Source organism: Mastigoproctus giganteus, chromosome 7 (genome assembly GCF_048544385.1).
Source record: "Mastigoproctus giganteus isolate SK-2022 chromosome 7, ASM4854438v1, whole genome shotgun sequence".
NCBI classification, from domain to species: domain Eukaryota; kingdom Metazoa; phylum Arthropoda; class Arachnida; order Uropygi; family Thelyphonidae; genus Mastigoproctus; species Mastigoproctus giganteus.
Window position 1 is genome coordinate 158466102 of NC_143581.1, and position 16204 is coordinate 158482305.

General features: G+C 36.0%; 1 protein-coding gene across 1 annotated transcript in view; it reads right to left on the reverse strand.

Annotated features, from left to right (window-relative positions):
* Nucleotides 1–16204, reverse strand: part of LOC150083280 (murinoglobulin-1-like) — an 892685-nt gene that overhangs the window by 663220 nt on the left and 213261 nt on the right. The window contains exon 10 of the mRNA XM_090378459.1: nt 13253–13371. Within this exon, the coding sequence (XP_090234585.1) occupies nt 13253–13371 (119 nt within the window). The remainder of the gene's footprint in view (nt 1–13252; nt 13372–16204) is intronic.

Here is a 16204-nt window from a genome sequence, read left to right on the forward strand (position 1 = left end):
AGGGCAACAAGATTAGTGAATGGAACAAAGGGTTGCTCTTACGAAGAAAGACTTAAGTTTTGCAAATTACAGAGTCTGGAGACTAGGCACCGGCGAGGTGATCTGACAGAGGCGTATAAGGCTTTGAATGGTTTGAGCATGCTCAATGCCAATGGGATTCTTCATCTTGCTCAAAATAATCACCTCAGAGGGCATAAATTCAAACTGAGGAAGGACGGATGTCGGATAGATGTGCGGAAATTTGCCTTTGGCCAGCGGGTGGTTGGTTGGTTGGTGGAACCGACTTCCGTCACTTGTTGTTGAAGTTGATAGCCTAAACAAATTTAAGGCTCAACTGGACAGGTATTTCGAACGAACAGAGGGGTTAAATGGGAGTAGTGTGTGTTTTTTTTTTTTTTTTTGGCTGATGCTGAATAAGCTTGCTTTCTTGCATCATATGCCTCTACTAATGCTAATGCTAAATATGTGCTATGGAACTGCCACAGGCTAAAAGTATAATGTTACCTATTATAAGGAAATCCACTCATAATGTAATTAAGTTCATGATTATGATTCTATAAAGCATTTAATGGCACTGAATATTTTTGGATATAGAACAGCATTTTTTTTTTTTTTTTTTTTTTTAAGCTCCAAGGGCTGTTGAAAGAAAAGTGCGAAAATTGATTAGTGTGTGAGTGTAGATTTTATGGGACTAAACTTTCAGTGTTTGACTTTATTTATATATTAAGATATAAAAAATTAATGCTATTTGCCTGTTCTATTTCCTGCTTTATTTCAACGTAGTGTGAAATAAATTTAATGTCATGTGAATTTCATGTGGAAGGGCAGAATTTACAGTTTTGATATTAGTTGAGTAATTAAAATACATAGTTCAACAATCTTTTGTTTTTATAGGAAATTAGTAATGAACTAATACACAGGAAAGAAGAAAAAAAATGGTAAAGTAAAAACAACAGAAAACAAGTTGACCTAATCTGACCAATAAACACAGTGACAAAATTGGGACTAAGATTTAAATTATAGTTTTGCATATGGATATCTTTATTAACCATACTAATCTTATAACTACAATACTAACCCCTAATATTTACTAGCAAAAATTCTCAAATATTTTTCAATAAAGTCAAATTTTCAAAAACATTTTGTTACCAAATTCAAAATATGATTAATAAAAAGGTCAGAGAGAGAGACTATATATGGATTTGATCATATATATCCAGATTAATAAAAGTGTCACCCAAAAACATATCTTTTGTTATGTATAATAGATTAGACACAATTAATATATATTTAGCAAAGGTGAGAATCAAACCTGCAACCTCAAGACTAGTAAACTTTCACTTTAACCCACGGATGTTGTTGTTATTTGGTTTTAGGAGCATTAGCAACTAAGGCCATATTGCTCCAGGAATATGCAGTGGTCATTCTCTGACCTTTCCGCATCCTCTGTATTTGGTGGTCACAGGCTCGAACCCCGGTGTAATCAAGAAGCGTGTGCTACTCACTGCTGCTCCTGCCCACCTGGCTACAGAGACCCCTTAACCCATGGGCAATGAGGACTGATACTAAGGTCTGAAATACAAGTATGATAAGAAACAAAGCTAAATTTTGCCCTCAGTTTTCTCATTTAAAATACTGATTGGTCTTAATTTGATTTGAATGCCCAACATTAGATGGAAATTACTGTAAAAAACTAAATTTACATCTATTTATGGTTTTTTTTTTTTTTTTTTTTATGAAAACCCCAAACACGAGAGGCATTAGAACCTATAGTACTTAGTACCATGCATGGGTTGGAGGTTGAGAAGACGAAAGAAGATATTTGTTGACATTAGACTTGAACTTCTGTAAACTAATTTTCAGGAAAGATATATGAAGGAAGATTGTTCCAGAAAACAGCAGTTGAATAAATAAATGAGGAAGATGAAAAGTTCGGGCCGTCCGGACTTCTCCGAAATTGGGTCCACTTGATTTGAGTGTCACCCAAATATCAGTTCCATCGGCGTTTTAGACTCCCAGGTAGCAAGTGCAGCTTGTCTGGCATATCTGAAAGAATGTCTGTGACAACCTCAAGGATCTAACATTATGTATCAACTGATTCAATTTCCATCTTTTCTAAATCAGAAATCAAAAGAACTTATTCATTTCATCTTTTGTAAGCCAAAATCACACAAATGAAGCTAATAGGTGCAAGCGCTTCTGATTTTCAAAGCTATTTTTAACCATTATCTATTATAAACTGTCTAAACTCGGAAACACAGTTAAGATATGGCAGCACTTACTTGAATGTTTCTAGACAATTTGCACATAAATAGACATATTATTTGAAATTACCTTCAAAATATAAACAGGCAACCCCTGTATAACACGGTTAGAGAATTTCAGTAAACCTCGCATAACAGGGTATTTTTGAACTTTTGTGTGGGGTAAACCCTACTATTATGTTGGATGTAATTTTTCAACATTTCTGCTCTTTTTCAATCCTCGTTGTTGACTCACTAGTCAAAACAAAAATTATTGAGAAATTTCTTTATTGTATTTTGTTGGGAAATCCCCATGTTACGTTCTATGCTATTGAACTTATTGAACCTGTGGAAAAATTGTGGAACTTGTGCTTGTTGAACTTGTGGAAAAAATCTAGATTTCAAAGTTTATTACTATTGTATAGCGCACCAGGCCATCCAAATGATTTAAGTCATGTTCCTACCACCGCAGTTGTACTAGGTTAATACAACTTCTTTCATTCAACCATAAGATCAAAGCATTATGTCCACCATTAAAAGTCATTACATCAGAAAATCATTACAATGGATTCTGGAAAAAATTGAATCCGAATCTATTGAAGTAATGGAGGCATGGAAACATATCTCAATTGTGGACTTTATCAGAATCATAGCTTTATCGCTGAAAGAAGTAAATCTGTCAACATTAAATGTGTGTGGAAAATGTATGGTCAGAGTCAGTTCATTCAGGAAATATGGTTGAACACGCAGAAAATGGAATAAGTGTGCGATCGTAGAACTTGCTACATTGGAGGGGAAGGTTTTGATGATATGACTACTGAAGCCCTCGTGGTTAACACAGTTGATAGAATCGCCCGCCACTCCACTCAAGACCTGAGTTCAAATCCTATTGATGATGGGAGGAATTTTTATGGGCATTTTTCACAACATGGCTGAGTTAGTCAGGTGAGGGTAGCATGGTTTTTTTTTTATCCCAGAGACTCGCATTTTTCGTCCAGCAAAATAGAAAATCGACCTCAGGACACATGCAATTTATAGTCAATAAACACAGAGTAACGATAGCCTTAGTCACCGATGCTCCTAAAAAAATTTAAAAAGATATGATTACTGAATGCGTTCAAGAATTACTAGTAGAAAAAGAGGCTGGTGAACGGATTTGGTGGAAATGGCATCGGAGGTAAAATTAAATCAATTCAGAGGATGATAGCACAGATGAAAATTCTAAACTTCCCAAATTTTACACTAAAAAGCATACAAGAAGGCATAAAGTTAGCTGAGCAATTAGAATCTTATTCTTTGAATGCAGATTCTTGAATGAAAGGAGCCCAAAGTTAAAAAGGGAGCTTCAAAAATGCTTAGTTTCATATAATAAAATTGACAAAGATTTATCAAACAAAAGCAAACAAACCCAGATTACTGATTTTTTAAAGAGAGCAGAAGATACATGAAATCCAGAATGATGTATTTTTGTTAGCTTTTGGAACGTAATCCCCATTTTTGTACTTTTTCTTAGTCCCGTATAACATGGTTCACACAACACGATATTTTATAGGAACCTAACTACAGTGTTAAAAGAGGGTTACCTGTACATACATTCATACTGCAGGGTGCCCAGACATCAAAGTAGTACATATACATGCATACTCCACAGAGTTAACACATAAAAAACGCACGTACAGGATGTTTCATAATATGCGGACTACACTCTCAGAATCAATACAGGAATTAAAAACAACAAAAAAGTTCACATAAATGTGTCTGAACAGTTATACAGCTGTATAACTGCTCAGACACATTTTTTTAAAATTCAAACAGCTATGGCTGTTTGAATTTTAAAAAATGGCTATGGAGTGTTCAATGAAAAAAAATAAATAAGTTAATAATATGCTTATTCATAATAGGTACATGGTTGCTTATTCTTATTTAAAAGAATAAGCAAACATTACTTAGTACGAATAAACATTCTGAATCAGACGTGTTTATATGAACTTTTTTCATTGTTTTCATCACAAAAGCCCCATGTTATCAAACACCCTGTATACATGCATACACACAAAAGAGTTAAGGAAAATATGTTATCCTCACAAAATTTAAAATAAATCAGAGATGACACATCATACACTCCCCTTGTAAGAATAAATATGTTTATAATTTTCATTACACTTATAATGTCCTATTAATTCAGATTTAAACAAAAAAAATAAACATATTTAAGAAATATATGGGTAAAATTTATTTTTCTTTTATACATGGAAAGTGTGGAAATAATTACCTTGGAAAGCACCTAAGCAAACAAAAATATTTGAGTGCAAAGTAGAAAAAAACACAAATGAGTTTTTTTAAATTAACTGAATTTTCATTTTCCATGATTAACAGAAGTAAAAAATAAATAATGAACTTGTTAATAATTACCATTATTCAATTAACTAATAATATATATAAGTAATTCTTTTTTTCACTTCAGTTCACATACTTCAACATAATATTCATTCAACTTTTTACAATGCTTTACTTATTTCTTCCTGGATTTTAATGAAAAATGATCATAATATGCGGTCAACATTTCTTTAATGTATTTTGCTAATTTCACACAGAATTTTAATAAAAATTGAAATAAACATGTATTGCACATTTCTGTTGTTTTTAGGGAATTGTCACAAGTACACATAACATCTCGGTGGTGTGTCTTCACAATAAAGTTTGAAAGCTGTGAGAAGACAATTGATGCTACATGAAGCTACTACTCAAAAAAATTCAATAAAAAGAACTCAGTAGAATATCTGCAGTGATCTCAAAGTCATTGGTATGTTAATGGGCATGCAAGGAAGGTTCACAAAACACTGCTGTTTCCTTTGCTTATGGGACAGCTGCTCTACTGTAGACCATTAAATCAGACATGGCTGGCTTCAAAGAAGCACATGAGCCAGGAAAAAGTATTGTACAGTATATTCCATTAGTGAGTCCAATGAAGGTGAGTCCATCCCCCTCTCCACATTATTCTTGCCTACCGAAGGATTTTGTAAAAATGATGGCAAGATGAATTCAAGAGGATTTCATTACTTGTTTCATTATGAGAAATTTCCAAAGATCAGTGCTGCCAAATTGAGAGGGAGCCCTTGTGGGGCCTCAAATTAGAGAGCTTCTTAGATTTGGGGGCTCCACAAAGATTCCCTCTTAAAAGCCATTAAAAGCATGGTATGCTTTCAAATGGCTTTTTGGCAACCAAAAGTCTCCTATTTACAAAGATGGAATTCAGGAACAGCTCAATGCATAAAGAAATGGGACATCTTATGTTACTGAAACTTCATTTCAGTAATATAAGACATTCACTTCATTTCTTGCATTCACATTTAGACTTCTTTCCTGAAAACTTTGACATGGTGAAGGACAAGCAGGGGAGAATAATTCCATCAAAACATTAATGCATGTTGGCAGACTATGCTAGATGTTGTACCATGACAAAGTGCACCATAGAAAATTATCTGCACAACTTTTTAAATAGAAGATATCTTTTTTATAATAGTATACTGTATTATTTTAACTACATGTATAAAGTACACTGGGTTGAAAATGTAACCAATTGTAACCAATCTCATGGGTTTTGTAATGAAATCATCTTAATTACCTTGTACTGGTATTATCAGCAACCGCATTACAAAGATTACACATGTGAGGGAAAAAATAAAAACATATTTGAAATCAAAATTGATTTAGAATAGCTTTCATCTTTGATGAACACTTTTTGAGGAAAACTTTTGTTCATCTTTGTGATGAACAAAAAAAAGTAAAAAAAAAAGTTTAGTTTTGTTGACCAGCGTAATCTGCAGTGAACTCATGAATTAAGTCTCTTCAAGCAAAGAAACCACAGGACAAAAGTGAAGTGTATGGATGTGGGATTTATTTACAGATATAAATACTGTCAAGTGTAAGCAAAGAATAAGTGGTGTTAGAGGCAAGTTACTGATATGGAGAAAGGAATGGCTGAATGGCAAAAGACAGAGAATGGTTATTAATGGTCATTGCTTTTTACAGATTGGCATTATTAGTGGAGTCATTCCAAGTTTGGTGCTGAGACCCTTACTGTTTTCAATATTTATTAATGATATCGATGAAGGCATATCAAATTTAATGCCTAAGTTTTCTGATGGGACAAAGGTTAGCATGGTGATTAATCAGAGGAATCTGAATATGTTACCTCACAAGACCTGAATAAATTAGGAAGATGGGCTGAAAAGTGGCAATTGATATTTAACATTGATAAATGCCAGCCAACATATTTGGATTGCACAGTCCAACATGAAGTTCTCTGAACAGTGCAGATAGACCACTAGGAGAGCTCATGAGGTTCAGTCAATGATATACAAGAATTTCCAGCCAAATGTGGCAATGGCTAGGCCATATCTTGAGTACTGCATACAGGATCTGTTAGAATGGCTACAAAGAACAGTAACAAGATTAGTCACAAAACAATAGTCTTATATAGTAACACTTGAGTTCTGAAAATTTCAGCATTGGGAAACTTGGCACCCGCAAGAAGATTTCATTGATTTTAAAATCAATGCTTAGTTCATTATTTGCAACAACTAATACTAACAGTAACAACTCCCACCCTACTCTTGTCATATCTCACCTTTCAGCATACATTTTACTCACTACATGGAAATTCTGCATCCCTTATATCAGTGTGACACCATGTTTCTGATATTCCCATAATGTCAGAATTTCATGCCTCAGTCAACACTTCAGTAAATTTATATTCTACCTCCCAATAAATTCTTCTGATAAAATTTATAAACAGTTAGCTTATAAATTTACAAAATTTATAAACTAACTTAGCTCATATAACTGCAAGTCCCATGTGGACTCCCCCTTGAGACTTTGTGATTACCTCCCCATTGCCTTCTGAGCTACTGCATGTTACAGTAGAAGCAACACGAGAATCAATTCCACCTCTGCTTATGACTGGCATTAAACTAGTAGTTTGTGCATACCTTCCCAAGTTCTCCAGATAACATAACATTTTCTTGATAGCATCAGCAAGTATTCTTGCACTCCCATCTACTCAACTGTACCCAAACTGTCTAACTTTGTTAACAAGCACAGACTTGAGAGGATAAACCTTCAATTCTTATTTGACATTTGGCCTGAACAGTACTTCTAATGCAGGAGACAAACTCACCATTTGTAGACATGCAGGATGGGGGTCCCACATTTTGCATCATCTTCAATGATATCACATCTTCTGAAATTCTTATATCAATGTGACAACATGAAACAACCTTTTCTATATTCTCCAAAGCTGATTTTTTCAACAAAAAGGAAAATATTATAAAAGATTCTTATAAAAAAAAAAAAGTGACATTCTCAAAAACACAACTTTACTTACCATGAACAACAGATAAAAAAAAAAAAAAAAAAAAATTGACTTTTAGCATGCAACCAAAATGCTAGTTACTGTAAAAACTCCAAAAATTTTAGATTATAAAATAAAATAAAAAGTTATTTTATGTTCAGATATTTTTAACAAATTCAGTGCTGGAACTTTTTGATCCCACCTTTATGTGAATATACATAAATGTTATGTAAAATTACTTGAATATTTATTAATAAAAACAATGTAATGGACAAAATTTTATAAAAAGATTGATGGACAATGAATAAAAAAAATTGATGCATAAGGACTGCATATTGAATCCATTTTTAAATTCAACATACAGTTCTTACTATGAAACACCTAGGGATGTTAAATCAGCAAAACCATAACGACAGTGTAATCACAGATTGTGAAATTCTTATATTCCAACAATACTCCTTTCTTATATGTGAAATCTGGGTGGCCTTTTTACTTATTCCGAATCTTTGATATAATAAATCAGTCATTGGCAGTATAGGTGTTTTTTACTCAACCTACTGCTCTTGAGCTGTCAAACTTAAAAAACATCAAAACTGACTCTCCATTTGATTGGAATAACATCTGCTGGACTATTTCCTGTTCACTGCTAAGAATCAATCCCAAGTTTCCAAATTCAGCAAGCTGACAAAAATTTATTACAAATCAAATTTAAACTTAAAATTTTACAAAAACCAACAACAATAAAACTGGAAGATCTTTTTAATCCAGACTTGGGCCTTGAAACTTGTGTCCTAAAAATTCCCAATATGCCATGTAACTTTAATATCTTTTAAACTTCAATACAATCCCAACATAGCCAGAGGAGATTACATCTTCTTCATTTTGAATATTACTGACAGCCACAAAATTTGCATTACAGTTGTAAATGGGCTGTGCATTTTTTGTGAAAGCATACATTTTCAATCTTGCAAAGTGCATATTTACATCCATGTATATTGCTCCAAAACTTTTAATAATTAGTGAACTATCAAATCCAAACATTCAGTGAAACATATTATTTTCATTCTAGTATGTAATATGCTTGTAATATGTTTGGTCATACCTGCATCACAAATATGCCCTTCAGCCACTACAAAACAGTTTAGTAGTTTGAGAAAAGAATGTTATTTCGCAAACTTTTCTGTAACTTTTTCTGTCTTTACTGTTTAGGGACTCTGTTCTTTACAGTGACAAAGCTCGGATTCACAATCACTTTACAAACAACATCATATACCCACAAACTGATTTAAAGTTACTACTATAATTTTTAATTTAATAGCATCACTCTGGGGTGAACTGGCTATAAAATTAAAAACTCCAACAAACAACTTCTCGAGTAGTTTCGAAGCTTATGGCTTCTCATCAGAATAGGTGACCTCAACTGGCAACCTTGTGCTGAATAGTGACTATCGTATTGAATCTAAATGAGCAACCAAGCAGTGCATAAGAGTAAAACTTCCTGTTAAACACATAACTTTGGTTATCTATATAATTCAATTCCTATTACTGGGTTCCCCTCTGTGAAATTAGTAAAGTCCTAAATTAGTAAAGGAGCGGGAAACTATATCAATGCAGGTATCAAAACAGTTTGAGTTAAGGATAACTGTGTGTTATGGTTTTCTATCCTTATTATCTAAGGGCTCTTTGTTGCTTCTAACGACAGTAAGAGAAAATGGACTTATGCTGACTTTTTTTAATGAATAGCAGGCTTATTTCAGGGTGACGCTGTTAAAGATGTTTGTAAACCAAACTGTCACTGGAGGTTAAATTATAGACAAATGAAAGAGTTGTATTTAATGAGAAGTATTACTCCCCCCCCACAATGCCTGACCACATATTTAGATTTGATATATTATTCACCATTCAGCCCAAGGTCACTAACTGAGGCTAGCTGCTGTCTGATGAGAAGCTACTAAATTTTTAAACAGCTGTAACAATAGTGCCTTGAAGGTGGGTTTGCCTCAGGGTGATGTTATTAAATTAAAATGATCCTAGTAAGTTTAAGTCAATTTATGACACAGATAATGATGTCATTTATAAAGTTAGCTGTGTTATACTCACTCGAGGAAACAAAGCCCCCCCCAGACAGTAAAGACAAAAATAAATGTAACATGGAGAAGCATTCCTTTCTCTTAAACTATTTTGATACCAGCACTGAAATAGTATCCAGCTACTTTACTATTTAATGACTGATTAATTGTACAGCTTAAGCTTGAAGTACTATTTGATTATCTATCAAATCCTTAGTGAAGCTTACTATCTTAGTACTCACCTCTGAGATCCTCATTGGTTAAGGTTAAAATTACATGAAAGGAAGGTAAAAAGACAGTAAAACTGAAAGTTCCATTACATTAATAGATTAATTAATTTAAAACATATTCCTAGGAAGAGGGAGTGCACCCACCACCTTTTCCTGGTTGTCATTTACAAAACTGTATGAAAATTCACATGTTGAAAAGCCAAGGGCTAGGCGTGAAGCTTTCGATGTCGTTGTTATCAGTTGGTAAATGACATAAGTTATGGGTGAAAATTTATAGTATCAAAGTAGCCAGGATGCAACATGTTAAACACATGGGAATTTAATTCATTTGAGCTGCCATATTGGTGATAGATTCGTAGGTAATCTGGTGTTTAGAATTTCGTATGATCTATTTTGGCAAAACCATTCTATGGCAAGGGCTTCATAATGGAATACTTTATAATTCGATTTAAGTTTAATTAGTGTAATTGCGTTATCTATTAATGGGTCATGATTAAAAGAGTGTACATGTTGGCTTAATTTGGTTCCTGGTTGGTCTGATTTGAAACTATTATAATGATAGTATGCTCTTGTATTGGCTGTTCCATATTTTGAGGTGGTACTACCTATGTAGCATGCATTACATCCTTGTTGACATTTTATATGGTATATTATATTGTTTATATCATGGATACTGTATTTATATGTTTCCTTATACTTGCTAAAATATGTACTCAGTTTATTATATGATGAAAAAATTAGTGTGGTGTTTTTGCCTCTGAGGGTATTACAAAGCTGAGCTGCTAGTTGGCTATGGTACAGTAGTGTAACTATGTGTATAATCAATGCTGATATTATCAATGCGGGAATTATTAATTTTTTCTTTTATGGCTAATATAGTTTCTTGGATTAGCTGTTTGGGGTATTTTCTAGCTATAAAAGTTTTTGTCAGGTATAATAGTTCTGTCATCAAGTCTTCCAGTAAACAATAAATTTCAACATAAAATATTCCAACATCAAATGATAAATCATTTTTTCTATACCTTTAACTAGTAGCTGATAAAAGCCACCCTCCCAATCACAGCAGAACTGGATTGTCATGTTATAAATAATGATTACATAAAGAGCAATAATTAATTCTACCATACTAAAGATTTAAAATTGCTGGATTGAACCCCAAAACTACATATAGCAGCATCAGTAGTGAAAATTTAAAGCAAACAGTACACCATGTGCTTGAAGTCACCACTGTCACTAGACATAGATATAGTAGATATAGTCAAGATGTACCGCATTTCTCCTAATATTCAATTAAAGCTCCCTCAAAATCAAATTTGTGAAATCACCTAAATCATCATTATGGGTATGACAAAGACTGGACGGTAGTAAAAACACATCTATCCTGTAATCCATCCAAACCACATTGTATATGCAGTGCTTGTAATACCATGGTCGGTTAAAAATCAGTGCATTTCAATACCTGTGATTTGGAATTCATTTCAATATGAATTCCAAATCAGACATTTGGAATTCATATACACTGATGAGCCAAAACATTATGACCACCTACCTAATATGATGTTAGTCCTCCACATGCAGCCAAAACAGCTTGTACCCGGTGAGGCATGGACACTAAAAGATTTCTAAATGTGTCTTGTGGTATCTAGTACCAACATGTAACCAGCAGATCCTTTAACTCCTGTAAGGTTCGTGTTTGAGACGCCGCAGATCGGAGTTGCTGTTCCAACACAAACCACAGGTGCTCGATGGGATTGATGTCTGCGGAATTTAGAGGCAAGGGCAAGGGCAATACCTAGAAGTCTTCCTCATGTTCCGCAATCCAGTCTCGAACAAACTGGGCGGTGTGGCATGCCGCATTATCCTGCTGAAAGACGGCACTGCCAGAGGGGAAGACAGTTGCCATGAAAGGGTGTACCTGGTCAGCAATGATATTTAGGTAGGTGGTAGACATCAGCATGCCTGGCACAGGGATGACTGGACCCAGGGTATCCCAGCAGAACATCGCCCAAAACATGACACCGCTGCTACCAGCTGTTTTCGTCCCACGGTGCATCCAGGCGCCATCACTTCCTCGGGTAAACAATGCACATGTACCCGGCCATCCATATGGTGCAAGAGGAAACGTGATTCTTGGGACCAGACGACCTCCTTCCAATCACTCAAGGTCCAGTTTCGATGCTCATGTGCCCATTGTAGGTACTGTCGCCAGTGAACCATGGTTAGCATGGGCATTTGGAGCGGCCTCCGGCTACGCAGCCCCATTTTCAGTAGGGTTTGATGTACTATGTGTGTTGTGACACCAGCATTCCAATTACCAGCTAGTTGCGGCACAGTCACCAGCATTCCAATGTCCCATCACTAGCATTTTAATTACTAGCTAGTTGTGCCACAGTCGCCCTTCTGTTGCCACATACCATCCGGGAGAGACTTTGCACATCTCGAGCACTGATGAGCCGTGGTCATCCAACATCTCGCCGGCAGTTCGTGGGTTCCCCCTCCTCAGACTACTTTCGGTAGGTACTAACCACAGCTGAATATGAGCATCCCATCAGCCATGCCATTTCGGATATGCTCTGACCCAGTCGTCTGGCCATTACAGTTTGGCCTTTGTCAAACTTGCTTAAGTTTGACAAACTTGCTTTTCCATCTGAAGAACATGAATAACACTAATTAATGGGTGCCTCCGTAGCCAGGTGGGCAGGAGCAGCAGTGCGTAGCACACGCTTCTTGATTAGACCGGGGTTCGAGCCCATACCCAACAAATACAGAGGATGCGGAAAGGTCAGGGAATGACTACCACATATCCCCGGAGCAATATGGCCTTAGTTGCTAATGCTCCTAAAAACCAAATAACAACAACTAATTAACGGAGCTCAGTATCAGGCGTGTTTTATACCGTGTCCTGACCCGCCCATGTGCCATAATTCACCTGCAGTTGCTTCAATTTGCATAACGACTCGCTGGTCATAATGTTTTGGGTCATCGGTGCATGTCCACCATTGTTATTTCCAAAAGATATATGTATATATGCTAATACATATATAAATGACACGAAGTATTAAGAATAATGAATTGAGTCAGTGAAAGAGAAAGAAAGAAAAAATATAAAAAATAAACAAACAGAGCTAAATTTTATCAGTAAAACCCACAAGATTTTAAGCACATAAAAATCCAATCTATCCTTAGGTTTTAATTCAATTCAGTTGCTGAGCATGAGTGATACTGAATACTATTTCTAAAGAGAAAAAAAAAATACAATTAGTGAAACATCGCTGTTAATATAAAATATTTCGGACCCCAATGATGTCCGTCTTCCTCAAAATGTTGCAACCAACAACACAATAAAGAACATATTACTGTTCCATGGTAAGGCAGACCAGGCTTGAAATACTGTGGTCCTTGTTCAGCTTCCAGAAACTTCAAGTTTAATGGGTTGTGAGTAATCTCCACAGTGACACTTGCATTTCGTTTTATATCTGAAGAAGGAAAAAATAAATTAAACTTTGGTACCATCCTTTATGTTAAATATGAATTCTAAAATATTACTGCTACCAATATCATATAATGCATGTGACATTTTGTGTTACTTTATATATTTAAAACTAAATCAGATTAGAAATTATAATAAAAAAATTACTATAATTTTCAAATTTGGATTTATCCTAAATAATGAGTAATTCGTAAGAGTTGATTACACATTTAAACAGACTATCTAATATCAAATGACATGCATAAATTTATATCCACCAACTTCACCATGCATAAATTTCCTCCACTAACTAAAAAAGTCCTTCAGTATATCGTATTACTAACAGTAGGCAAAGTTTCTGGCCTGAAAAGGATTTGAACCAAAAGGAAAGGTAAATATTTTTAAGGTAGGGGTGCACAATTTCTAAAGCAAAACCAAGATAGACCAACTATATCAGTTAACTCCCAATACACCTTATAAAAAGTAGATAACCTGAAGGAATCAGATCTAATCTATCCTCTCCAATCATATTAAGGCAGACAGAAAAGGAAGTAGGCAAACCCTTAGTCATAATTATGAGAGCATCCTTAGATTCAGGAGAACTCCCTATAGGCTGGAGATGTGTGAATGCATCCTCGATTCAAAGTGGATCAAAAGGTGACATGAGCAATTACAGACCTTTTAGCTTAACGTCTATTCCAGGGAAAATAATGAAATCACTGGTTAAAGAAGTAATGCAAGACAATCTGGACAGGAATGCAATTATACTGCAGTTACAGCATGAATATGTTAAGGGGCAGTCTTGTCTAACCAATCTGATTGGATACTATGATGCAGTGACCAAGGAGGTGGATGAAAAATAATTTTGAAATCATATACTTGGATTTCAGGAAGACTTTTGATACCGTTGCACATAAAAGACTGCTATACAAACTGGAGCAATGTGACATTAATAGCAAGTTAGTACTATGGATAAAGGGATGGTTAAGCGGAAGAACATAAAGTGGTTATCAATGGGCACTGCACTAATGTTATTAGTGGAGTCCCCCAGAGTGCTGGGCCACTGTTGTTTTCAATATTTATTAATGATATTGATGAAGGTATACAGGGTGTCTCAAAAATATTGGTGCAAACGTTTAGGGGAGGTAGGTAACATCTAAAGGAATGTGAATCGCATAGGAACCCATAACCGGAAACATCACCGTAAGTCGGTACACGGCACTGTTCATCAGTTCGCGAGAGGGAAGATTTCTGGTTTACTCATTCAAGCAGTAGTCACCGCATGAAGAGCATGCATTGATATATGAACTGTGAGCTGGCAGGAAGGCTTTTGATACCGTTAATCCATCTCTGCTAATCAGCACATAGTGTATGGATTAGCAGAGGGCAATGGACGAGCCGTTCAATGAATTTATGGAGAACGCTTCCCAGACAGACATGTACCAGACCACCATTTGTTTGCGTGTGTGCATCAAAATTTGTGCGATTATTGATCATTTAGAGGTAACAGGAGTAGTGCGGGAAAACCACATTCGACGCAAACTCCTGCCATGCAAGAAAGTGTGTTGAATGCCGTCCAGAATAATCCTACTACCAGCACACGTGCCGTTGCCTCTGCCTTAGGAGTGTCTCATTGCAGTGTACAGCGTGTCTGGCATGACAATTCCTTACACCCCTTTAATCTCCAAAGGGTTCAGTTACTGCTCCCCCAAGATCGTTCTGCACGTGTGGTTTTTGCACAGTGGTTTCTCCAAGAAAGTGTTCAAGACTTGAATTTTCCAGCCTATGTTTTGGTCACGGATGAGGCTTATTTCACTTGGGAAGGCTTATTCAATCAGCACAATGCTCATGTGTGTGCTCACGACAACCCACGCGGTATGCACCCCCATGCGGCACAACATCGCTTCGCAATAAATGTGTGGGCAGGTATGGTCGGTGACTGCTTAGTCGGCCCATACCTGTTACCATCTTGCATGAACTCCGCTAAATATCGGATCTTTCTTGAACAAGTTCTACCAGGGTTACTTGACGATGTTCCAGCAAATGTGAGACGCAACATTTGGTTTCAACATGACGGGGCACCTGTCCATTATGGAAGGTGTGTTCGTGACCATTTGAACAGGCATTTTGGGCGTCAATGAACTGGCCGTGGTGGACCTGTTGCCTGGCCCCCATGCTCACCTAATTTATCGAGCCTTGATTTCTTTCTGTGGGGCCCTCAAATCTATCTTGTATGAATCGCCTGTGGAGACAGAAATGGATCTCGTGGCGAGACTCGTATGCTACTGCTACTGTCAAAGAAACTCCAGGTGTGTTCGACCGTGTCTGCCAATCCTTGCTGCGTCGGTGTCACGCATGCATCACGTCTCATGGTGGAACCTTCAAGCATCTGTTGTAACATCATGAAACGCATCCATTGTTAATATTATGTCAAATAAATGCTTGCCACTAATTAATGTCTTGTGTCATTTCTGCCTCTTATGCCTCTGCTACTACTTTCCCGTGACATTTCCAGTTATGGGTTCCTATGCGATTCACATTCCTTTCGATGTTACCTACCTCCCCTAAACGTTTGTACCAATATTTTGATTATACAAAGGTTGGCAGGGTAATTAATGACAGTAATTAGGATGAGCAACTACAACAAGATCTAGAAAATAACGTTGATGGTCAGAGATGTGGCAATAGAAGGTTAACACTGACAAATACAAGGTGCTGCAGATGAGTAGCAGTAATCTCAGAGTAGCAGGCATTGTAGTAGTAATAGCAAATCATGCAAGAAAGCAAGATTATATGGCATATAGATAGAGTCTGCTGACGAGGCTAGTAGGGGCCAGACG